General features: G+C 41.9%; 1 protein-coding gene across 2 annotated transcripts in view; it reads left to right on the top strand.

Annotated features, from left to right (window-relative positions):
- The window catches only part of SLC25A13 (solute carrier family 25 member 13), a 107,698-nt gene that overhangs the window by 41,068 nt on the left and 40,891 nt on the right, over positions 1 to 25,739 (top strand). For both annotated transcript variants that reach the window (XM_083405395.1, XM_083405394.1), the window contains 5 exons: positions 10,287 to 10,426; positions 17,235 to 17,381; positions 20,825 to 20,963; positions 21,807 to 21,900; positions 22,059 to 22,143. In XM_083405395.1, the coding sequence (XP_083261521.1) occupies positions 10,287 to 10,426; positions 17,235 to 17,381; positions 20,825 to 20,963; positions 21,807 to 21,900; positions 22,059 to 22,143 (605 nt within the window). The remainder of the gene's footprint in view (positions 1 to 10,286; positions 10,427 to 17,234; positions 17,382 to 20,824; positions 20,964 to 21,806; positions 21,901 to 22,058; positions 22,144 to 25,739) is intronic.

Raw genomic sequence — 25,739 nt, forward strand, 5'->3', positions numbered from 1 at the left:
TGGGGTCCAGAGGCATGTGTGGGACTGACACACACACAAACAACACTGAGAGCCAGTGTTGCATAGTGGTCAGAGTGTTGGACTAGGACCTGGCAGACCAGGATGCAAATCCCCTACTCAGCCATGAAGGTCACTGGGTGACCTTGGTCCAGCCACTGACTCTCAGCCTAACCTCTCTCACAGGACAGTTGTGAGGGATTAATTGAGGAGCTCCTTGGAGAGAAAGGTGGGATAGAAATACAAAAAATAATTTAATATGTAGGCAGATGAGGTTGTTTTATTAGAATGACTGAGGCACCATCCTGGAGGAATTGCAAAAGTAAATACTTTTAACCCCCACCCTCCCAAAAAAATCTCAAGTGGCACTCACTTCTCTCCCCCCTACCCCCACTCATATCCTTCAATTTTTACTCATGGAGAGTCTTTGAGAAGCTTATGTCAGTCTCCCTTTCTGTAACCTATCATTCGGTTTGCATAGTAGCCAATCATGAAACACCACTATGTTCAGATTTCTGCTACCCATCTGTAGGTCAAAAATCATATACAGCATATCAAAAAGCATATCTTGGTTGTCAAATGGCCTTGCTCCCAAACAAATCAGCTCCCGAACGCCACAAACCCGCACCTTGGTTTTCTAACGGTTCCAGGAGTCAAAAGGACTCTCAGAATGGATTAAGTTTGGCAATCAAGGTACCATTGTAGTGTTTAAAACTAATGTTTCCTTAATGGATACCTATTGGAATTAATTACCATGACTAAGTTTGGTCCATCAATTTCAATGAGTCTGCTCTGTGTAAAAGTTAGTTGGATACAACAGTGATATATAGATATAGATATAGATATAGATATAGATATAGATGCTATTTCCCCTGGGCGTTCAGACGCTACAATTGTTCTGCTCTGCAGTTTGCTAAAGTTAATGGTTCTTCAGATCTAGCAGAGCCCAGATTAACAGATGGTTCCCAGTAACGTAGGTTTTTTTATGCAGTATAAGAACAATTTATTTCAAATTCTCATGTGAGAATTATGCATTGTATCCCCTGTAGCATTTATATAAGTGTAATATCTTAGAAATAATAATAGCTCAGTGACTGAGACATGCTTCGTATACAAAAGATCCCAAGTTTCTCCATGTAAGGTAGGGGAAAAAACCTTCCCGTAACCCTCTCAAGCCCCTCCCAATCAGTACAGCCAATACTGAACTAGTTGGACCAATGGTCTGGCTTGGTATTTGGCAACCTCCCATGTTCCTTTTAGGCTTTGTTTTGTAAATCTGTTGGATTTGTGCCATACCACTGAAATCCAGCTTCTGGCTATAACCTGGCTACACTTTTAGGTTGCTATGCTGGTCACTGTAAATATTTTCATAATCTGTTAAATATTTGCAGTATACTGCTTAGCATTAGATTGTGTTAATCCCAAATAGGGCAGCCTACTCCTTTTTCTCTTTTCTCAGCAATCTCTTTTAAATCTGCATTATCTTTAGAAGTTCCTTTTTAATTTTAGTCCTAGTTTTAGGACTTTTAATTTACCCAAACCACTGTTTAGGAACACAGAGAATCAAGGACTTTCCTTCCTAGCCTTCCCAGCCCCCCTTCAGCAAAATTACCCGCTACGTATATTGTTTAAAATAAGGAAGGCTTAGTTGTTTGTTCCTAGAGACAGCATGAAACAGGAGATGGTAGTGTGCTTTTGGCTTGCAACGGATAGAGATTGCCTTAGCCTTTTGTATCACATTGTACATGGAGCTGCTGCTCTTTGCCAGGAGTTAAAGATCTCAGCAGGAAGGTGGAAGGAAGTTTAGTTGGCTTTTAAATTTGAGACAGAGAATAAACCATTGCTTCTTACTCCTGAGTGTTGACAGGCACATAAAAGCTGATAATGTAAGTCCAGGGGTTTAAGAGGCTTAACAGTTTTGCCTTTTTTTGTATTACTGTATTTTAATGCCTCATTAAAGAGGTAAGAGTTCTTTGATATCCTTTATTAGATGGTTTAATAAAGAAAAGTTTAGATGCTTGGGTCTAAATGTCAACATTTTAAAAATTAACAGTCCTTTTAAATAACCTTTATCTTTAATTCCAAGGGCTGCACTTGCGCAGGGGCAAAGCAAATTTAACAACTTCTGGCTTTGCGTACATCAGAAGTAATTGCTTGGAACTCGCATTGTCTTTTTTGCAGACGCTGCAGCGGTGGTGCAAGGCAGACAAAGTCTCCATTTTACAAACAGAGTAAATAAAAGCCTGTCGGGTTACCTTAATTTTTAAGGCGGTTAAGTCGCCGGCTGTAGAACGACCCTTGTTGGCCTATTTGGATATCCGTGATTGTAGGCAGAAGAGATCTGGGAACCAGCTGGAAATGCTTGCAAATGGAAAATGATAGCTAAATGAGAAATAGGATTTTTACCCCACCATCCAAAAAAGGCATACAGAGATCATTAATAAGACAATCCCTGCCCTCAGGCTTACAATCAGAAAAGCATAACACAAAAGGAAAAAGGATTGTAAGGGAGGCAGGGGGAAGCAAACTCAGGCACTAGTCCCCGTTTATGATGTTCTTATAATAACCAGCTGGAATAGAAAATAGTTCAGTACTTCAGATACAATAAAGATTATTTTGGCAGCTTAAGCATATGTATAAAGGGATAAACTTTTGTGGATAGATACATGGAGTGTCACCCTGAGTTTCGTGTTGCCCTTCTCCTCATTGGAAAACGTACAGAATGTTGCTATTTTGCAGGTAGGATTCAATTGCGTAACGGCAAACTCAAGTTGCACAATTAAATTGGATTTGGTGCCCTTGTGCGACAATTCCCGTTCATGCCATGGAATGATCCAACTTTTTGCAGGAAGGGAAATGGCAGGGAAATGCACTGGAGCCTGTGGGATAACAGTTGCTTCACTTGGCATTGTATAACCTTCCTGAAAACAAATTAGGATGATTGCCGTAGAAGCAGGTTATCTTTATGTGACCTGAGCTCTGTGTCACACACGACAAAATTTCCTTCACGGAGGTTTTAACTTGTAGGAAATACAGTGACTTCCGCTTGTAGCTGATGTCCTGTGTTTCATGGGCGCATGCAGCAACGTTGAGTTGCGTGCATTTTGCCACGTGTTGTTAGATATTGCATGCAGTTTCTAGCAGGAGAGGACTTTATGTGCCGGGAACTCCGTCTTGTGTGAAGCAACTCACACTTGTTACCTCATTCTCTCTTAACACCATTTAGAGCGTAATGCTGATGCTTTGGGAGAGAGGGAGAGCTGGAAGGGGGCAAATACTTTACCTCTAATCTCCCCCCTGAATGGCAGAAATAATGTAAGATCTGGTTAGGTCATTTGTTAGTTTTAGTGTCATTTTTTAAACTGCTGTGATTAGTTTTGAGAATAGAACTACTCAACTGTTGTTGAGTAAATATAGACATCTACTCCTGGCCAGTAGTGAATGGATATGGAATGCATAATGGCCAGGTCCACTCTCAGCCTTTACCAGGTATAGAATTGGCAGCTCAAAAGAACTATCCTTCTTCTAAACTGGTTGTAAGCCAATCCTAAGGAAGCATGTTGGACATCTCAGGTGGTCAACGCTAAATTGCAGTTCACACCAGTGAGTTGGCAGTTGCAGACATCCACCACGGACATCCACTACAGAAAAATACTCTTTTTTTTTTAATGCACCAGGAGCCAAAAAGGAGTAGCAGATGAAATGATCAGCCAAAATCATATGGACTGGCATTCTGGAGTGAAGAAGTATGGCACAAATAGGCCCCAATCGTGGGCACTCTTCCTCATACCTGTATTGTGCTACCCAGTTTATTTTTTTGCATAGGTTAATAATGTGTTGTCTGTTGAAATTGCCAATTGGCCAACTTCAAATCTTGTTTAAGGGCTGGGGGTTACCTGGAGCTATCCAATTGGGAATGCTTCTTCTGTACACCTAGTAAGCATAGAATTTCTCCCAGTCTTGGAGAAAGGGAATCGTAGGAGAGAATGAAAACCTTCCCTTTTGCTTAGCACCAGTAGGCTGCTCTTATACCTGAGGCAGAGGTGATCATCTGAGTTTCCTATTGATTGCTGCTACAGTCTCGCCTGGCCCAATTAGAAAATGCGCACAAACACAACTCCACAGTGTCAAGGAGGAGTTCACCGTGCCCAGGTCAATTTCCCCCTCCTCCTTGGGCAGGCCCCTCTCAGTAACAATAAGTGGGCTTAGTGCATTCGGGTATTTGGGTTTCTCGTACGGCTTTGTTGCAACCATTCAGAATCATCAGAGTGCAGGCTATCAGGAGCAGAATTACCACTCGTGAGCATCCAGAGTTTAACAACGGAATACAAATTCACACCAGCAAGAAATTGTCTTCTCTGTTGTTGTGGGCTATCTTGTCAAAGATCAGGAGAACAGCGCAGAAGCTCTTCCAGTTCAATGGGTCAAAAATCCACTCTTTTATGAAAGGCTAAATGTGGATTTGCACGAATGACTATAATGGCTCCAATTTTGAAAGATAGAGGTAACGGAGAGCACTTCCAGGTAGCAGGACTGATTTCAGAATGCAGCTTGTTCAAATGGCTAAAATATTGTGCTTTCTGCTTTCTTCGTTTCTGCTTAAAAAGAGAGAGAGAGAGAAGGAAAAAATAGGTATGGAGAAGGTGGGAGAGAACCAATTTGAGAGTAAATTCAAACAGTATAAGGTCACTGTCTGGTTAACTGAGAGCTGAAATATAACCATCCTTCATAAGATGACGGTGTGGAAGAAAAGACCCATTTACTAAGCTGCAATTTTGGAAGGAATTTGACCTGCCTCTACTGGGGGGATAAACCCCACCACTGCTGTTGTGTGGCAACATTGCTACAGTCTTGAATCTCAGGCTGGTTCAGTTGCAAATAGACACGTGTTGCGTCCGAAAGATAAATGCCATTAGAACCATGTTTGTTTAACTCTGTATTCTTTAATGTGTAATGCTTATTAAACTCGAGAGTTGTCTTGCTGAAATCAGTGAAATCTTTATTGCCCAATAGATAGAGAATCTGATTTCATGTTTGCAAAGGACAAATAAATGGGGGTAACATTACTATGAAATGCTCAATTCCGGAAGCAGAATTGAGACAGGAACTGTTTCTTTACTTCTATCAGCTCGTGTGCCATTAAGTGGGGCGGGGAACAAGACAGTAAGGGAAAGACAACATTTTGACTTTTTGCATGTTAATTGCATGTCAAATAGATGCATTAAATTAATGTCAACATGTAGCATGGGATGAAATGAATTTAAAACCAGCTCTGTACAAATGAGCGTTATGTCTGCTGACTATGGCTCCCATTTTGACAATTTGCAACCCAATTTTCAGTGCTTGAATTATGTGTAACTACTAGTTTCAGGCAGCCAGAAAAGGGTGTGATTTTGCTTAAAATCGGGAGGAGTCAAGGGTGTGTGTGTTGCATTTCAATATGAGACCTTCTGTCTGTTTGCCCATAGTTCTGGACACTGCCCCAGAGGGAGTCCAAAATCCTATTTTTTGTGTGGACCTTTGTGGTGATGCTAAGGATGCAATCCTATACTCATGTACCTGGGAGTAAGTCCCACTGATCTCAGTAGGGCCTACTTCTGGGTAGACAGATATAGAATTAGCTGCAAGTTTCCCTAAAGCCCACCGAAATATGGATGGAGATGTGAGAATTCTTGTATGACTGCATGCAAATTGGTCCTCTGTTCTGTGGATGAAGAAGTGTTATTGCTGTCACAGTCCTGCTTGCAGGCTTTCTAAAACTATCTGGTTGGCCACTGCAGAACAGGATGCTAGTCTAGAAAGGCCAGAATTTCTCTTGCTTATCTAGCAGGGCTCTTAGGATGTTCATATGCTACAACAATTGGGGCTTTCATAGAAAGGTGCCTACAGAACATCATGATAGGGGTTTATAAAATGCATACATGTTGCAGAGAAAGTGGATACAGAGACATCTCTCTCTCTCTCACACTCACACACACACACACACACACACACAAAAATATTTGCAACCACTCAGTGAATCAGGACTAATGAAAGAAAATACTTTTTCACACAACTTAAGATTTTTGGAATTCACTGTGTCAAGATGTGAGAATCGCTTCTAGATTTAGAAGGATTAAGAAGGCAATCAGACAAATTCATGGACAATAAGTCTGTCAATGGATATGAGCCATGCTGACTGCATGGACCTTTCAGGTTCAGAATCTGTGTTGTTCCCTCTGTTTCCAGTGCTTATGTATGTGTGCCATTGCCTATGTAGCCAAAACAGCATCACTGCCAGCAGCAAAAAAGAAGGTATCATTAGGCTCTCCAGGTGAGAGGGGACCCCCCCCCCAAAGATTTGCAGAATTGCAAAAATAAAATATGTCACTGGTCCCATCAACGTTGTGGTCAATCTCTCCTAGATGTCCTTTCCCACTGGCAAGATTCAGATTATCTCCATGGTTTTCCAGGGAGTTTGGGGCGAAGGCAGCAGTTGGGACAGTGTTATGATTGTGACAGAATATTATCTAAAACGCTTACCAACGGGCTTTCTGTGTTTTTTCTGTGTATTTTAACGAACTGAATAGAGTGTGTGTATGAACTTTACAGAGCTTAGCTTTTGTTGTTGTTGCTGCTGGTTTGTTAATGATATTAGCATTGTTTTATAGATTATAAATGCCATATTGATTTGTTAATCATATAATATGACTTTTGCTGTAATTGTGATGTTTAGCTTAATTTTTAGTTGCAGTTCTTCTGTATTCATTTTCTTACAGCCTTGAATAGGGGATTCGAAGCCTCGGCTCTAATTCTACAGCGTCGCTTCCCTTGCCTTCAGACCCTTAACAATGATTAATATAAAAGGGCCTTGTCAAAAGCTTTGAAAAGGCAACCTTGGTACTTACGCCATTATGCAATTTAGCTTCTTATGAAATCTCCAATTTGCCTTGTGCTCTTTGCTTAGCAGAAGATAGCTGTGCCTTTCTTAGCCAGTCGCTCGCTGGCAAGGTGGAAGCTTATTATTCTCTGTCAAGTCCCAGGTTCTTCCTTTTTTTAAACTTACAAAATAAAGATTCAGAAATAAAGATTCCAGCACGGTTGCTTGGCTGCATAGAAAATGGCATTTTCCTGGTAGTTTCATTACCTAATCAAGACTCATGTCGTGATATTATATGAAAATAATCCTGAACTTGAATTCAATAATAAAAAGGGGAATTGGTTGGGTTATCTCCCCATCCCCTGCAGAAGACAATTAAATATTGACTTCTTGGGAAAAATCCATACAGGTAGAGGAACAAGTGCCACTGGGAAGCCAGGAAAAACTCAATGGTAGGAGTGAGACACCTTGATGCCAGCTGTCTGTCATAGAAGGAGCATCTCCAGAGAAGTTTCCTACCTCTTCCAAGTGTTTGTTGTCCTAGAACTGCAGAACTCAAGGAAAGCCCAGGAAAATCCTATATGCACACAGCACATTCACTGGTGTCTCCAGACTATAATTATTGGGGGGGGGGGGAGTGCTGGAACAAGTTTAATGTATAGATCATAGAGCTATCGCAGAGCCTCAAGTCCATGCAAGCCTTTTATAGTTAAGCCTTTATAGTTGTCAACACAAAATTCTTTTTTCAAGTCATCAGTTTTCATTTGCAGGTGGGGGTAAACTTGGATCCTTATGATGGTTTTTCTCTCCAGTGTCTGTACAAGTTGTAGTCATTTCTGACCTAATAGGTTTAACTTTAAAAAAAATAAAAATAAATGGAGGGGTGGGAATTGGTGAGTAAAAGTGTGTGATTCAGTTTCATTTGTTATCTGCTACACAGGAATGAGCAGTTTTTAAAAAATGGCTTCCTGCTTTAGATGACCATCTTTTTCATTTCTTTTTTCAAAAGCTAGTTTCTAGCAATTGGACCAGTGTAGTAGGAAGCAGAAGAATGGTACAGGGAGAACTGTAGGTATAAGAACGGCTCAGTTCACACACGACACCTAATGAATGGGGCTCAGCATCATGAGTCAAGTGTGCTGGGGCACATTTGGAAAATCTTGATCAATTTGGTCTTTCCCAAGAGCTGCTGTTATGCTACTGGGAGCTAAAGCATGGTCTGGCTTAATGTGTGAATCCAGGCTCATGGTTTGTGTTCCCCCCAAGCAAACCACAAGCAATAAACCAAGAATAAGCTGTAGTAGTAGTAGTAGTAGTAATAATAATAATAATAATAATAATAATAATAATAAATTATTTCTACCCTGCCCATCTGGCTGGGTTTTCCCAGCCATTCTGGGTGGCTTTCAACAGAACATTAAAAACAGAATAAAACTTGAAACATTAAAAGCTTCCCTAGACAGGGCTGCCTTCAGATGTCTTCTAAAAGTCAGATAGTTGTTTATTTCCTTGACATCTGATGGGAGGGCAGTCCACAGGGCGGGCACCACTACCGAGAAGGCCCTCTGCCTGGTTCCCTGTAACCTCACTTCTCGCAGTGAGGGAACCGCCTAAAGGTCCTCGGCGCTGGACCTCAGTGTCCGGGCTGAACGATGGGGGTGGAGACACTCCTTCAGGTATACTGGGCCAAGGCCGTTTAGGGTTACGGATCATTGCTTGTTTAAAGTGAGACAAACTGTGAATCTGGGTTTGCATATTGTGCTGAGCCAAACCATAACTTAGCTCCTGGTAATGTGGAAGGAGTGGAGGAGAAGCAAAGTGGATAGTTTTCTAAATGTGCATGAGAACCAGACCTAGCAGTTAAATTTGAAGCCAAAAAGCTGTAAAAATGGTTCATGGGCATGAGTGATCTCTATATTTGAGTCAGGCAGTATGTCCATTGAGTAAGGACTCTGATCAGTGGATTATTCTAGATGAATGAGTGATGAATCCAGTGAAGAAAGAAGGAAAAATTTAAGAACCAGTCTAGTGAGCTTGTATTGGAGTTTGCGAACCATGAACGGTGGTTGGAAAGAAGTGTATAAAAGATGAGCAGCAAAGGGGATACCCTGTTTCATAGCCATCACAAGATGTCAATAAGAGCAATAAATAGGTGATTTTCTGGTGAAGTAGCTGCACCATATAATTCAGTGTGCACCCTGTCAGGAAACCGGCTAATCCTAATTTTAAAAAGATACACTGAAGTCAGTTTATGGCATCGCTTTTGGGGAAACACACGTACTGCAGTTTTCAGGGATGCGTGCTGAACAAGGAGAGAAAACAGTGATTTGTGTGTAATCAATTGGTAGTGTGAAACGCCAATTTTCAGACATTTGGAGGGCAAGGAATTTGGAATAGTAAGCGATATGAAGCAGGGGAGGGGCAGGTTTTCTGCACTAGGAATCATACTGAAAATGCACAATTATCTGAACAGCCAGTTCTGACTTGCAGGATGAATGTATTTATAATAGTGTTCATTATTACCATTTTGATAAATCGGGCAAAGTGCTGGGTGACAGCTGGACTACATGGTGCAGTTCCCCATGACATTTCCAAACTGGTCTTCCTCAAGTGCAAGATGAGAAAATGAGGCCTGCAGTTTCTATCTCTTTACTGTGGGGATGAGGATCCTGTGGCCCTTCAGACACCCTCAGACTCTCTTTATTGGTCCTAGCCAGAATGGCCAGTAGTTGGAAATGATGGGAGTTGCAGCTGTGGGTTTCCCTGCTTTGATGAATGACATAATTTTTTCATGTAGAGCATGAGTAGGAGATGGGTCTGTCAAGTGTTAGAGGACCCATTGGTCGCTTATCTGCATCCATGTCCACACTGTAGTGTTATGCTATGCAGGGGCTGGCAAAGTTTTTGTGGCTTGGGCCAGTTCACGATCCCGCAGACGCCATGGTAGGCTGGAGTGTGTGCACACACGCATGTGCAAACGCTATTTCCGGCGCTCCTTCTGGCACGGAGGAGGTGTGCGCAGCTTCCCATTGGCTGCAGGAGCTTCCTGCAGCCAATGGGAAGCTGGCTAGTGTCACGGAAGGCGGTCCCCGCTCTGCTCTGTGCTGCTTTAGCGTGGCACACGGGAGCTGACCAAGTGGGCGGCGTGGGTCCCTGAGCGGGCGGTGGGGGGCCATGGGCCTTAGGTTGCTGACCCCTGTGCTACAGCATCACTCGTAAAGAAGAAAGCAAAACAAGGCAAGCGCAGGTATAACCTAGCAGAATATCTGAGTCTCTGAGCTAGTTAATCCAGAGTTATTGTTTATTTAAATGAAAATCTGTTAATGTTGCACAAGCTCTCATCAGTTTTTTACCAATTTTTGCATCTGCTTTCATAATCATCTCTCTCTCTGTTTCTCCCTCTCTCCCCCCCTCCCCTTTCCTTCCCCAGAGGATGTTAAGCAGGTTTTTGGCCAGACCACAATTCACCAGCATATTCCCTTTAACTGGGATTCAGAGTTTGTGCAGCTGCATTTTGGAAAAGATCGGAAAAGGCGCCTCAATTATGCAGAGTTCACCCAGTTCTTACTGGTGAGTTTTGGCAATAAATATTTCTAATAATAAAAGAAGAATTGCAAGGTTTAATCCCTTCCCCTTACTTTCCATGTTTCATTGCACAGTATCTATCTGTCTTTTTTTTTTTAGACTGCTCAGTATGTTTGTGTGTGCCCATGAACTGTGATTGGCTAGTGGTGAAATTGCTGCCTAAGCAGTAATTTTTCTCTTGGCATCTGAAAGCAGCGTAGATGTTTTTTTGAAAAGGATCCAATTCAATTTAATCTTGTAGGTGTGGTTCTGAGGAGCTGGCACTCAAGATGATTAAAGGCCCTTGGATATCCCCACCCCTATTTCAGCTATGAGTTCAGCTACGTTGGATATTTGTGACCGAAAGGCAGAGTATCGAATTAGATGCAACTCATACAAACGTTGCCAAACCTAAAGTCTGGAAGTGGCAGCTTTAACCTGTGTGAGACCGAATGAATTCCTTCTCCTAATGGAGAACTGGAATGTATCAGTGGCTTACAATGAACTTATGGGAGGCCAACCAGCTCCCAGTATCAAGGCGACATTTTAAATTGGACATTTGTTTCCAAGGGGCAGAGACGCAGGGAAGGAAGGAATTTTGGGATTTACAACGGTTCTGCTCATCAACCCCTATCTTAAGATTTTTTATTATTTTTTTCCATACATGGCAGATAACTTTCGTATTTACTTTGGAACAAATGTTTTGCATTTATTTATATCCGACACTTGGGATGGGAGTTTACTTTAAATACATGGTAGCAATGGCAGATGCGGCGCTGAAAACTTCTTAAGGCAGGATGAGTGCTTCTGTTTGTGTTTCCATTGGGTAGGCTCGAAAGAGCCATTACACAAGATAGTTTTGACAAAGGATCGTGTTTCAGGACTATGGAGCCTGTAATTTTGTTTACATAAGGATGTTAGTTCACAGTAGGAAGTGTTATCATTTTGATGAGGAATAATTAAGATAATGCTACGAGGACAAATGCTTCAAATTGACTTGGTGGAGTAGATGGAGCCTCATTAACTCTTTGTCTGAAGAGGATGTTGGAATTCCTGATACAGTATAATCACATTCTGTTCGTTTTAATGACTCCCCTTTTGCTGACTTCACTATCCTTCATATCTAACCATTCTCGCCACTGAGGAACAATTTCAGGGCAGTGCAAATTCTAGCCCATTTCAAGGAGTTGGTGTTCCAGATTCCCAGCATCATACTAGCGGCACAAGTCCGTCCCACCCAGCTGTCTGGCAACCAGTTCAAGACAGCAGCTTCTCACTGATCAGTCAGTACCGCAATTTGTTAGAAATGCTTAATGCAAAAAAATGAATTGAGGTGGCAGAGGTTGCTTAAAAATAGCTATATTTTATTAAGGTGATTTCAATTAAAAGAAATAAAGTGATACAGGAAAAAAGAAGCAAAAGTGAGAGGGAGAAAAACAACAACAGATACATATAAAAGCAAAAATATGCAAAAAAAAGGGGGGGGGAAGCAGCAGTATACGATATTCCCATACTTTCTGGTATAATGTTATTGTCCTAGTGCTTATGTAAATTTTAATAGCCTACTACATTTTGTATAAGGGACGCAGGTGGCGCTGTGGGTTAAACCACAGAGCCTAGGACTTGCCGATCAGAAGGTCGGCGGTTCGAATCCCCATAACAGGGTGAGCTCCCATTGCTCGGTCCTTGCTCCTTCCAACCTAGCAGTTCGAAAGCACGTCAAAGTGCAAGTAGATAAATAGGTACTGCTCCGGCGGGAAGGTAAACGGCGTTTCTGTGCGCTGCTCTGGTTCACCAGAGTTGCTTAGTCATGCTGGCCACATGACCCGGAAGCTGTACACCGGCTTCCTTGGCCAATAAAGCGAGATGAGCGTTGCAACCCCAGAGTTGATCACGACTGGACCTAATGGTCAGGGGTCCCTTTACCTTTATACTGCCTTGATATATTGAAAATCCAGATTATAAATAAATAAACAGATAAATAAATATTGGAAGGATAAGTGTTGGTAGGATAATCACCATGTATTTGCCCTAAGCTCCTTGGAGGAAGTTGAGAAAGAGGTGGAATCCAGTTCTCATGAAGTCATAACTCTCAGATCAGGGCATTGAACCCAGAATGGAGCAGGACTAGGCAAAACGCTTGATTTTCAGTGACCCCCATTAAGTGACCCCCATTAAGTTCCCTTGGACTTAAGTAAGTGTTGTGCAATCTAGGACATAGACAAGAGGAAGTATAGCCTAGCCCTCTCCTGGGACAACCCTTCTGCCACCCACTACAGCGATCCCATGGAAATGTACAGTATATTTCTGTATACACTGGCGCACTGTGGTTCTTCTCAAATGCAATTATGTACAAAAGCCAATCTGCCACATGTACCCTGTCTGCCATAAACAATGAAACACTTTCCAGTGCAGTGATTCTTGGAATCTCGATTCTTTGCACCTGCAGACTGTCTAGAAGGGTGGGTGTTGTTGTTTTTAACATCTGTATGCAGAATGCCTTTAAGCATCCCCAGTAGGGCAACCATCACAGCCAGCCACCATGGGTCTGGGAATACGGTACCTAGCTTCTAGGCCAGATAACATTCTAGTTTCTTCTGTCAAAAACTGCCCATAGCTGGAGATTTGGAGTGGCTGTTCACATCTTTAAGAAATCTTGCTTCGGATTAAGCAACCGTTGGCATTTAACCCTTGTCCTTTGATGCTTTTCATGTATATGAGTCGGTCACCTTGTTCTGGCATCTAGACCTTGGACCTTAAGACTGCAGGGGGACACCGTTGTCTCTCTGCGTGAATTATATATTCCTCTTAATTTGTACCAGATGAGGCACTGTGGTGTACTTTAAAATTATTCTGCAAATACTGCCCCACTCAGTATAGGTTTATGAAATAATAAGAATAAAGGTAAATCGCTTGTAAGATCCTGCTGACTGCAGTATCATTCTGTCACTTTTGTAAGGAGTTGCAGTATCAATATTGGAAATAGCTTTGATTAAGCAGAAGTACATGGACTTGTTACTAGTGAAGCTGTAGTTTTTTAAAAAGACAGCGGAAGTTTTAAGGATCTCACAGGAAAACATGCATCTAATTTGATTCAGCATGGATTTATAAACTGTGGGCAGGATTCACCTAACGAGTCCTGCCAATGGAAGCCCTGCGTGAAGACTTCTACTTGCACAATGAGACTTCCCCCTCCCTCCTGCCATGCACCCCCTACATACCCCAAAATTGTCTGGGGGGGGGTGTCGAAGGAACCCTCAGAACAATGTACAGGGAGAGGAGAGGGGGGCATTGTTCTGAAATGGCTTTAGAGCTGACATCTCTAACTGAAAGTGTTAGCATGCATGAATAGTCAAAGCTGTGCCCCCTGAACTATTTTTAAATTGGCAACATGACTCCCAAGCAAACAAGCAAGAGCACTTGCAAGGCAAAAATAAAACATACAGTGTACAGTCATACCTTGGAAGTTGAAGGAAATCCGTTCTGGTCCATTCAACTTCCAAAACATTCAGAAACCAAAGCACGGCTTCTGATTGGCTGCAGGAAGCTCCTGGAGCCAATCGGAAGCCACAGAAGCCCCATCGGACGTTCAGCTTCCAAAACGCCCATCGGGAGTTCAGGAGCCAAAACGTTCAAGTACTAAGCTGTTTGAAAACCAAGGTACGACTGTACATGGATTAAAACACCAGGAAATAAGAATGTAGACTAGATACCCCCAACACACACTTTTTTTCTCCCGTTTAGGGTAGGAATTCTAAGACATGGTAGTAATTGATTATAGAAGAAAGTGTTTCTTTGCACAGATAAATTAATCTCAAAGGCCTCAAAGTTTTTATTTCTTTTCTATGACAAATTTAACCACAATGTGGTTCAGTGAATGGAAGGTTGGATTTGGGATTATTATATTTCTGCCAACTGTTTATTAGTTGCTTATCAGGGCCAAACCCTTAAAATGCAACATGCAGAGAGAAAGAGAGAAAATCCCTAAACCCATTGAGTGGATGCAAACAAGTAGAGGCATAGGAAAATGAAGTTAGGTTGCCTACACTTTCTTAAAGAAAGACAGTAGTTAAAAAAAACAAAACCTAACTGGAAGGATTCCAGAACAGCAGGGCCACCACCAAGGAGACTCTGGTTGAAATCTCAACAAAGCTTACTGGATAATCTTGGGCAAATCACTAGTGCTCAGCTTCATCTGCTTGACAAGGATGTCAGGAGATAAAATAAATCAGTCTTTGATCCTTGAATGAATGGTGGTATAGAAATAATAATAATAATAATAATAATAATGACGACAATCTCTGTGTTCATCACTCTTGAACTCTGAATCAAAGGCAGCGTGTAAATAGGATGGATAAATAAAATTGGAAGATTTTTTAAAAAAACACAATGAACAAAATTGAATTTTTAAGTGAACAAGCATTTGTTTTAGTATTTATAAAACACAACTGTTCATAAGATTGCACAAATGGTGAGTTTTCTTAAGGAAAGAGAGTATAGCCCACTTCCAAATAAGGTTTAAGCAAGAGGCTCACGCAAAGTCTGAAATCTCTGCCCAAACACCAGTTTTTCACATTATGTTTTACATGTCCTCATTTTATGGCTTTGTTAAATAACTTCAAATGTAAGCTAGCATTCTGTTCTGGCATGCTCGTTGATGAGGTAATAATACCTGTCAATGGGACCTCACAATATGCAGCGGTGGGAAGGATTGTACTGCACTACATCAAGTGAATTGTTGATCAATTGGAAATATCAGTCATACCTGAATATAACCTCCCCGTACCTGGAAAATAAAATAGCTTTATGAGCTGTAACAGGAAAAATAGAGTTTGGAAAGTTGGGGGTGAGGGAGTAGGGGAGGGGGGTGAAAATCAAGTTGGGAAATCCTTTCATTAAAGCTCTGGTGTCAGAGTTCCTGTTATCAACTGCAAATTAATTTTGTATAAACACTTATTGTGGTTTTTAGGAATTCAGACACCCAGCGTCAAGGAACGAAGCTGTTTTTAAAGTTATGTTGAGGGATTACGCCACCTCTAATCTAGGGGACGTTTGGCAGGCCATTTATTTTGCATTGAGAAGCAACTGAATTTATTTTTCTTGCAAAGTTGCTTTAACCCTTTCTTTGCTGAGTCTTGAAACTCTTCAGTGTATATTGTTATAGGACATAACTCACAGCAGGAGTAAGATGGAGAAATGAAGGATATTAGGATATTTTCGAATTCAGTAATAGTAGTAGTAATAATATTTATTATAGCGGCCAAGTTGCTTTTTTCACAGAGTGAGCTGAAGCGACTTAACATTAATACCAATTAAGATAATCTAATAAGACTCAAAAAATACAGTAGAACAGATAAAAGGCAGGACTTAGACATCTCACCCCATCAAAGAGGCCTCACTGCCACCCTTCAAATTAATGGCCAAAAGTGCCAATAGAGAGAAAAGTCTTTGCCTGGTGCCTACAGATAGATGAAGACGGTGCCCGGCTGGCCTCCTTAGGGAGAGCATTCTGCAAGTGGAGGCCACCACTGGCAAGGCCTGATCTTACACTAGATTCCCTTTTAAATCTATGGCAGGGCCAATGTCAAGGATTGGCTTGGCTGAACATCTGCTGATGACCCACTGATGAGAGCTCTGTGGACCAGCTATGGTGAGGAGGTAGAGCTTGGATGGAGAGCCTATGTCTGTCCAGATGTTGTTGGACTCCATCTCCCATCAGTCCCAGGCAGCATGTTCAATGTTTGGGAAAGTTGGGAGTTTGGAGTCTAACAACTTGTGGAGGGCAACAGCTTCTTCATCTGTGAGACAGAAGCACTGAGGGAGAGGGGGTCATGAAGGGTGTCTTGCCTCGGAACCTCTGGAACCTAGAGCAGACACTGCTTTCACCTGTTAAGCGTGTACTTAATTCCCTCCACTGAATGGAGTTGGATTGGATCTCATCCTGTGTCTTGAATACTAAAACCGTCAAATCAATTGAACAGTATTTGCTCATTGTTGTTAATATTTTATTTTAATACCTTGCAGTACAACCTTTCAGCCTTTCTGCCTACATATTTCAAAGTATTTACAGCATCGCTAAGAAGACGATTTGTTAAAACAATTCATCAAGAAAGCAGGTTTCCTGATACAGTAAAAACATAGTAGAAATGGTAGAAAATGCTGCTTATGAGCTAATAATTGCATTCATTGGATAGAGAATAGGGTGCTCTTGGACCCTGGCTTCACCACCTTGTCCTTGCACTATTCAGTTTGTGGAAGCTCTGCTGTTGGGATCCAACCCTTGACATTAGAATTTCAGACTTTGGAAGATCTTCATGACTGCACAAAAAGAAAACAAAATTACTATCTCGATACCTACTGTTTTGCAAATAAAGAGTTTGATCCTAAGCATAATTAGATGGGCATTAATCTACAGAAATCCTATATAAAAGGTTGAGATCACTTTGGAGAACATATCTAGCCTACAAACTTAAAATGGAGTTAACTGTCCTAAGCTCCATGGGACTTTGGAAAGCTTCATGCTGTGAAAGGATGCTGACTCCCAACAGAGCTCTGATCATCACCCCATTCCCAAAGCTAAACTAATAGCCTGCAGCAACCTTCCAAATCTTACTGGACTCCAGTTCCCATTATCACTGTCTGGGACTGATGGGAGATGTAGTCTGAGAGCATCTGGAGGGCATCTTGAGTATCTTTTGGGCTCTTTGTTTTTAAAGAATTGTGTACTCTTCAGTGAATTCTTAAAAAAAAGAGAGAGAATGTGGCAAAGTTAGTTATGAACCTTAGTTAAGTGTTGTTTTATTTACCCCTCCAGGAAATCCAGCTGGAACATGCAAAACAAGCATTTGTACAGCGAGATAATGCCCAAGCTGGAAGAGTCACTGCCATTGACTTTAGAGACATTATGGTCACAATCCGGCCTCACATGTTGACACCTTTTGTTGAAGAATGTCTAGTAGCTGTAAGTAATTTTCCCATATCTGGGTCATGCCTAGGGACCTTGTCCCATTGAGACAAATGTGCATAGAGGATGTTAAAGGGAGGGCAGAAGACTCTGTTTACTTTTGTTTATTTCCCCCCTGTTCTTTTTTTGTTTGTTTTTTGCTAGTATCTTTAGCCCAGCCTTTGGATACGAGAGAAGGAGTTAAAATTTATACATGATAAATCCATTTAGCCATTCATGCAAGGTTACCTTTTCCAGAAGACCATGATACTATCTTCTCAGGCCCAGAGTAGTAGCCAGCAACGTTGAGGCTGTTATCAGATGACCCGTTGCACCATCAGGGTAATTTATTTTCTTTGTGCTGTCCCAACAAGCTACTATTCCCTGTTGGGGCAGTTCTGCATGAAAGTCTTGCTTTGTAAGGCTGGTGTTCTGCTGACACAGGGGTTGGCAACTTGTCCAGCACCAAGGGCCACCAAGGGAAGGATGCTGAGCCTGAAAGCTCACATCTGCTTTGCATGGTTTTAAATAGGCTTAATCTAATTTAACCCACAGATTGCATGAAATTTTGCATGGCATCTTAATGTTGATGGCAAGAGACCCTCAAACTTTAGCTATAATTTAGAGGTATGATCCCTGCACATTTGACCCTACAAACTGGTTGGTTGCGGGGGGGTGGGGTGGGATGGAGGTGGAGTGGCGGGTGGTAACATTCAGGCAACTATTTCTAGCATGTTTTGCTTCTTAGCAAAGCTCTTAGTAGCTCATTAGTTTTGGAGCCGGCTTGAGAACGGGCCCTAAGGACTTTCGTACTCGGACCACCGTTTCATTGCCTGCATTTTCCCCCAAGCTTTTCTCAAGCGTAGTATCAAAAAATAAAAAACATTTTGCTGCCTTTGTGTAAACTGTTTTCACTTGCACATCTCCAGTTGCCAATAAGCAAAAATATCTGAATGCTTTGATTCCCGCCTCCTTCTGTTTATTCCATTTAAATATATGAAATATATATTTTAGGGATGTTCCTGCTTTATGAGTCAGTGGTGACTTTGCACTAGTAGACACACTTCTTTCCCTCCTATCCCCTGCTGCTCCCCTTGCCCCCCAAAAGCTGGGGAGGGAAGAAACCTCTTTAACAATATGGGATGTAGCATTGAAGGTTGCAGTTGGTGGGAATTGGTGAAAACAAAGTGCCCCTCCTCCTGCAAGCAGAAGCACTTCTAGTACAGTGGTACCTTGGGTTACAAACACTTCAGGTTACAGACTCCTCTTATCCAGAAGTAATACCTCAGGTTAAGAACTTTACCTCAGGATGAGAACAGAAATCGTGCGGTGGCAGCAGGAGGTCCCATTAGCTAAAGTGGTACCTCAGGTTAAGAATGGATTCAGATTAAGAACGGACCTCCGGAACGAATTACGTTTTTATCCAGACGTACCACTGTAGTGCAAAACCATTTACAACCCTATCCTGTTTTAAGTAAGTGCTGGGCTGTGTTCACAGCCCCCCCCCCCCCATCAATGAGGGGTCACTTTGACCATGTCCTGCTATCAATCATGTCAGGTTTACTTGAAAAAAACATTGCTTGAAACACCATTCTAGGCTGTATGTTTCTGAGGAACTGTACACACACAACTTACATTAGAGAGCGCACACTTGATGTGATTTGGAGGAAGATAAATGGCACTGTTCCCCTGTCAAAGGAGTCTGCTTGCTTCTCACAGCCACATTATGTAATAGTATGCATATTTTGGTGATGCAAACTGGTTTGCCACAGTGTTAATATCAACATTATGTTAGTAGTATGTGGACGATGGAGCAGAAATACACAGGAATTGGGGAATGGGCAAAGTGTAGCTTGGAGACACTTTGATAGATAATGGAGAAAGACCTTGAAATACTAAATTGATACCCTACTGTAACAAATAAATGAATTCCAAATTCTCTGGAACGTTTAACCTTAGAGGAAGATGTTGAGTGCGTGAAAACTTAATTTGTATGTGTGCTAGCACTGTGTTTAAATTCCTTCTCAAATGTGGAGTTAAAATTTTTAATTTCATTTGTGCACAGACCTGATTACGAATCTCATTCAGTACAGGCTTTCCTCGAGTCAAATATATTGCTACATTTGCTTCCCAGTGTTGAGTTTCTTAGGACTACTGCCATAGCAACCAGCTTTTAATGCATCCGTAATAAAGTTCCATCCCCTTCTTTGATTTTTGTAAGGGTGAAAATTGCTTTGCTAACAGTAGCACTTAGATATTGGCATTAGCATCCCATGTTCTGACTGTTTGCATCTCATACTGAGCTCTGGTCCTGAGCAAGCATAATGTTAGTATGCTTCCCGGTGTCCTTCGCAGATGTTTGAAGGCTGAATGTTCTTTCATTCATTCAAACGTTGGCTTGGAGACAGCTTGGAATAATGTTAAAATATAAACATTCTGCAAAGTATGTGTACTGTGTTACAAAGCAGAATTCACAACCAATAAATGACATGGCATGTTGGAGAGAGTCCCACTTCAGCCTGTGGCTCATTCAGTTAAATGGACTTCTGCGGCAGGCTCAAGAGATAATTGAACTGTGAAGAACCACTGGCATGGTGTCTGTGTCTGCACGTAACACTAAACCATGGTTTGATGCTATGTCAGGCTCACATGTTCCCCATCTCCTGCGCGGCAGGACTAATGATCCTCTTGCGTTTAAAAAGTTGAGTCAGTCTGTGAGCCATATGGAATTTTGCAACTTAAAGTTAGTTACTCTCCTTTCTCGTGGATAGTGGGAAGATTTGCTTGCATTTTATTTCTTCTGGGAAATAGCATTTGTGCACTGTTGAAGATAAGACCTTTGAATTCCTTGGCAAAGCTGATTGTTAAAAGCAAAGTTGGAGAAACCCAGAGAGAGGATTTCACTATCGGCTGTAGGTGATACGGTGCTCTCTGGATTTAAATATTAAAGCAGCCCCATTCCTCCCAACCCCCATAGCATGATTGATTTTTTTTTATCCTGCCCCCCCCCCCAACTGTAACATACTTGGCATTTTTAAGCCTTTGAGATTTGCTCATTAGAAGAAATAAAGCAACTTATAAAACATTTTCGACTGAAACAGTATTGAAACTTGAACTCTGTAAATTACCACTGGCCATGTTGTTATAATCCTGCATATGTATTTGTTTAGGTTTCCCTGGAAGGGGGGGGGGCAGCTTGCATGCTGGTCATGATTAGCTCCAGTAACTTTAGAATCTATAATAGGCTTTTTTTCATTTTGCATTTCTAAAATCCCTTGCTACTTCTATTGCTGTTTTTCTTAAATTAAAAAAAAAACTCCAACATTATTCCCAAAGTGTTCTCCCCTCTCCCCACAAAAGTTCCAAGTGGTATGATTTTTTAAAAATAAAATGAACGACTCCAGATACATCTAACATCCTTTTTTCTCTTCCTGCTTTCCTCATTGCTTTCTCTGTTCTAGGCTGCTGGAGGAACCACTTCTCATCAAGTCAGTTTTTCCTATTTTAATGGATTTAATACCCTTCTTAATAACATGGAACTCATTAGAAAAATCTATAGTACTCTGGCTGGACATAGAAAAGACGTGGAAGTTACTAAAGGTTAGTTAAAATGTGGATATAAACCTTAATCTGGAACAGTTATTCCCTCCCTCCCTCCCTCCCCACTGGTCAGCTTTTCAGGATATCAAGTGAGATGCTTTGACAGCGGTAAAAGGAACTCTCCAAGCCTAGCTGTCCTTGTGTCTTTCCATTTTCAGTTGCTTTGTCCATTACAATTAGTTTTTCTACCTCTCTTTAAAAGAAACTTTTTTTAATTTTGGAGAGATGGAGGTCTTAAAAAGCAGGATCGAATGAGCAGTCGACGTAAAGATGTTTTAAAGGCTTCAGAAAACTTCCTAGGAGTCGTGCCAAATTGGCAGCCTATTAAAGTGACCTTCAAGGCTAGTTGAAAAATTCCACAAACTTGTATTGGCATTGCAGTAAGCTGATCTACAAGTTTGGAACAAGATGTTATCAGCTCTATCTAACCACTTTTATAGAGAACTCCCTCGGCAGTGCCAACCCTCTATTAATGCAGCCCTACTGGGACGGCACAAGCAAGAAGAAAGTTCCACATCGCTGTCTCCTTCCCCCACTCCCCCACTCTGACCCACAACTGATTGATACCGTATGTCAAATATCCTAAATCCTGCTGTTAGCACTAAGCTATAAGGCCAGACTGCTTCTCCTGTTTGCATGATGGATAGAGTATTTAAAACATACATTTACACAGTGGCGGGCATGCTATTTGCGGTGTTTTCTTCTTCTTTTGCAGCATATTGGTTTAATACTAAAAAACGTTAGTGATTCTGGGCTTTTGTAGATAACTTTTGGTGTTGTTTGATTAGTTTCCCCTTCTATATTTTCCTCTCTCCCTCCCTCCACCCCCAATTTCTACTGCAGAGGAGTTTGTTCTGGCAGCTCAGAAATTTGGCCAGGTTACACCCATGGAAGTTGACATCTTGTTCCAGTTAGCAGATTTATATGAGCCACGGGGGTAAGTTGAAAATTACCCATTTCTTTGCTTGCAAAGAAAATGAAAAACAACAACATCAGAATACCTATGAGTGAACAGAGTACTGCCCGTTGCTGCTGGCAACTTTCCTCCCGGTGTCCAGTGCAAATTTCATTTTTTGTGATCACTTGTTTCCCCAGGCGCATGACGATGGCTGACATCGAAAGAATTGCTCCTCTGGAGGAGGGCACCCTGCCCTACAACCTGGCTGAGGCACAGAGACAGGTGAGGAGGCAAGTGGGAGTAATACGAAGGCCTGCGTTGACTTATTTCTTTCTTTTGCGGCAGCAAGCCCACAAGATTTGCCCAGTATGTCATATTTAAATCACATCAACTCCCTTGCAGGTTCAGTATGAAAAGCGAAGCGTTGCATCCAGTGAAGTTCTACTCAGCGTAAGCCCATTCAAACAAATGGACCTAAGTTAGTCCCGTCTGTTAATTTTGAAGGGTCTACTCCGAATTTGACTGACGTTAGATGCAACCCTTGATTGTTAATTTTTAAAAGCAAAATAATTTGCTTACAACTTTGCTTAGCCGGAAAATAAAAAGTCCGGGTTGTGTGTGTGTGGGTGGGTTCCCCTTTCCATTTAGAAAGTTGAAGCATGAGTGATCTGATAGAAAAGATAAAACAAACAAGTAAGTAAGTGTCTCTAGCTAACAATATGCAGCAGGGAAGGGAATGTTGGTTCACCAACAGTGCAGTTCTGTAATGTCAAGTTTGTAGATATAGGATTCCAACCTTAGTAAACTAGCTGACTTAGCCCTCCCTGATCCTGTCTCCAAATATGTTTAATGAAGGAAGTAATGCTTTACAGTTTATCCTGGGAAGATGTTAAATCTTCTGTTTCACAGCCTCTCTGTTGCATTCTGTCTTCAGCCGCCTATTGAAATGAATGATGGTTTTGTTTAGTCTGTCACAATCGTTTCAAATCTTTTAAGACTGTAAAAGAAACCCAAGTGCTGTGTGGTGTTCCTTGTTTTGTTTTTGTTTGGGGTTTTTTAAAAAATTAACCTTAATTTTTAAATGTTTGTATCTGGAAAGGGGAGATACTGGAAAACGATGCGGTGCAAAAGACACACACACAAAAAAAAGAGTCTCTGCCAGCTTTTTGAAAAAAACTTTTATTGGTCTCTTTCGTATATTGAAAGCTGACACAGACCTGGGTGTAGTTCTGTTTTTCTGAAACTATCACTTAAAGTCAAACCGAGTTCTGTATGTTGAGAGCTGGAGGGTTCCCTCCCCCCCCCCCACGCCACCCCTTTCTATGCTTTGGGTCTGTACAGAGACGCCAGTTTGACCACAATGAGTTGATGCAGGCTACGTTTTTGGGTCTAATAGGCCTTGAGCCAGGCCCTTCTCACTTGGCTGCTTCCTCCCCTCCCCTCCCGCCCCCCCCCCAGCAGCATCACCCTACAAACAGCATATTTTTAGCCTCGCCTTAGGAGTGAGCGTGTTAGGATACACACTCCTAGTAGCTGACTCCTAAAACCTGTCTCAAAGGTTACCGAGAGAGGTACAGAATAAGCGTCCGTCTGCACATGTTTAAGCCCCACACCGAAAAACCGCTTCATGGATGTGGTAGCTTTTCCACGCAGCATTACATTCTTGGCACCCGCATCAAGACTTTCTGCGCAGTGCAGATGATCAGCGGTACCGCAGGGTTACGGCTTCTGCCTGGAGAAACCACCGTGGAAATGCTTTGTGCCGTGATCAGCAGCTGAAGGGGGTTGTAATGAGTAGACCGGTCTCTAGAAATAGCCTGGAATATAAGCGCAGGTAGCAACAACACATGCAAAAGTGGATTTCTCGAGCACATCTTTGAAATGTGCAATTCCTTAAGTTTTTTTCTTATGCTCTCAGTGGTGATCTGTGGTTGAAATCCAGCAAGCTGCTTTTATGCACAGTTTTCGCCCTGTTCACCTCCCACAGAAACTCCTACGCCTTGCAAGAACTTTCAAAAATTGTGGAGCAGGGCTGAAGCTCAGTGGAAGAGCACAATTATTATTATTATTTATTAAATTTCTATACTGTCCTTCATCTGAGGATCATAGGGAAGTTTACAATATAAAAACACAAAAATGCATGATGATGATGATATAAAAACACAAAAATGCATGATGATGATATTTATACACCGCCCATCTGGCTGGGTTTCCCCAGTCACTCTGGGCAGCTCCCAACAGAATATTAATAATAAAAAAAAGTGATCAAAGATCAAACATTAAAATCTTCCCTAAACAGGGCTGCCTTCAGATGTCTTCAAAAAGTCAGATAGTTGTTTATTTCCTTGACATCTGATGGGAGGGTGTTCCACAGGGCGGATGCTGCTACTGAGAAGGCCCTCTGCCTGTTTCCCTGTAACCTTACTTCTCGCAGTGAGGGAACCACCAGAAGGCCCTTGGCGCCGGACCTCAGCGCCTGGGCTGAATGATGGGGGTGGAGACGCTCCTTCAGGTATACTGGGCCTAGGTATACAACATTGTAACAAACAAAAATAATAACCTGTCCCCACCGCTTCAGTTTAAAAGGCTATAGATTGTTTAATTAGCCAAAGGCCTGGGAGAAGAGGAATGTTTTTGCCTAGTGCCTAAATGTATGTAAGGAAGGCTCCAGGCGAGTCTCCCTGGGGAGAGCATTCCACAAGTAGGGAGCCACTGCAGAAAAGGCCTGTTCTCGGGTTGCTGCCCTCTGGACCTCTCATGGAGGATGATTGTAGCTTCCAGGTTGGTTCATAAGGGGAAAGGCAGTTCTTGAGGTATGCACACAATGCTTTGCATACCTATGGTCCATGTTTGATTCCTGGCTTTTCCACTTAGGCTGCCTCCTGTCCAAAGAGAAGCTGCCAATCTCAGTGGACAAGACCAAGCCAGATACACCAGAAGCTTTAAAGAACGGTATTTTATGCAGCTATATGAGAGGCTGCTCTTAGGAGAAGCAAAAATGGAAAGGACTCTTATATATGTCAGAGCTAAATTTGCAGTGATTTGGACGTCAACCAATACGTCCAGGTTCTGTATCTCTTTTCTTTTCAGAAGAGAGATGTTCAAATGCAATAGCTAATCTTTTCATAGCTATAAGCAATTCTTTGCTTATAGGATTTAAAAAAATGTTTTGTTTCTGGTACATTTGGATTTTTTTAACAAAACCAGTAGTGGTATAGTAAACCGAGAAATATGTTTTCTGTTGTTTCAGAAACCCAACCTGGTTTCTTCGGTATCTTCGTGGTCTGTTGGCAAGAAAAACTCCACAACACTTGTTTTAATGCTTATATCTCTTGCCCCTATGGCAGCCCAGGCCAGTGTAACACAAAGCCATGATGTTTTGTTTTCTTGCGTGCCTCATGTATTTGGACATTCCTCAAAAGCAGCCTAGGCGCAAGAGTAGTGTTGAGATCATGATTTGGCTCAAAACTGGAAGCAGGCTGGAACATTTTCTAGGGGCCCAGAATTGTGACCACTTAAACCTTTGAATAATTCACTTGGCTGCAGTTGTCAATGAACTTGGTGGGACCTCCTTCTGAGTAGACACGTATAGGATTGCACTGTAATAAAGTATCTGAGTCTCAGTTTGCTGTGTAGAGGACTCGTTGCATACTACTGGTTGATGTTCCCTTTTTATCCTGAGCAAGGAAGTTTTGCCCGCTGCATTAAGAGCAAGGGCACAGACAGAAATCCCATGATGTAGTATCTACCTTGGATCAGTGTCTGGATGGGAGAACACCTTAATATCCTACCTGTGTCCCGTTTTGTTCCTAGGAGTAAAAGTAGAATAGAGCTGATTACAATATTGTAGTCGTTAAATTTCCTCTTTCGTACTTGAT

The sequence above is a fragment of the Podarcis tiliguerta genome (genome assembly GCF_965153285.1).
Source record: "Podarcis tiliguerta genome assembly, chromosome: 12".
Taxonomy (NCBI): domain Eukaryota; kingdom Metazoa; phylum Chordata; class Lepidosauria; order Squamata; family Lacertidae; genus Podarcis; species Podarcis tiliguerta.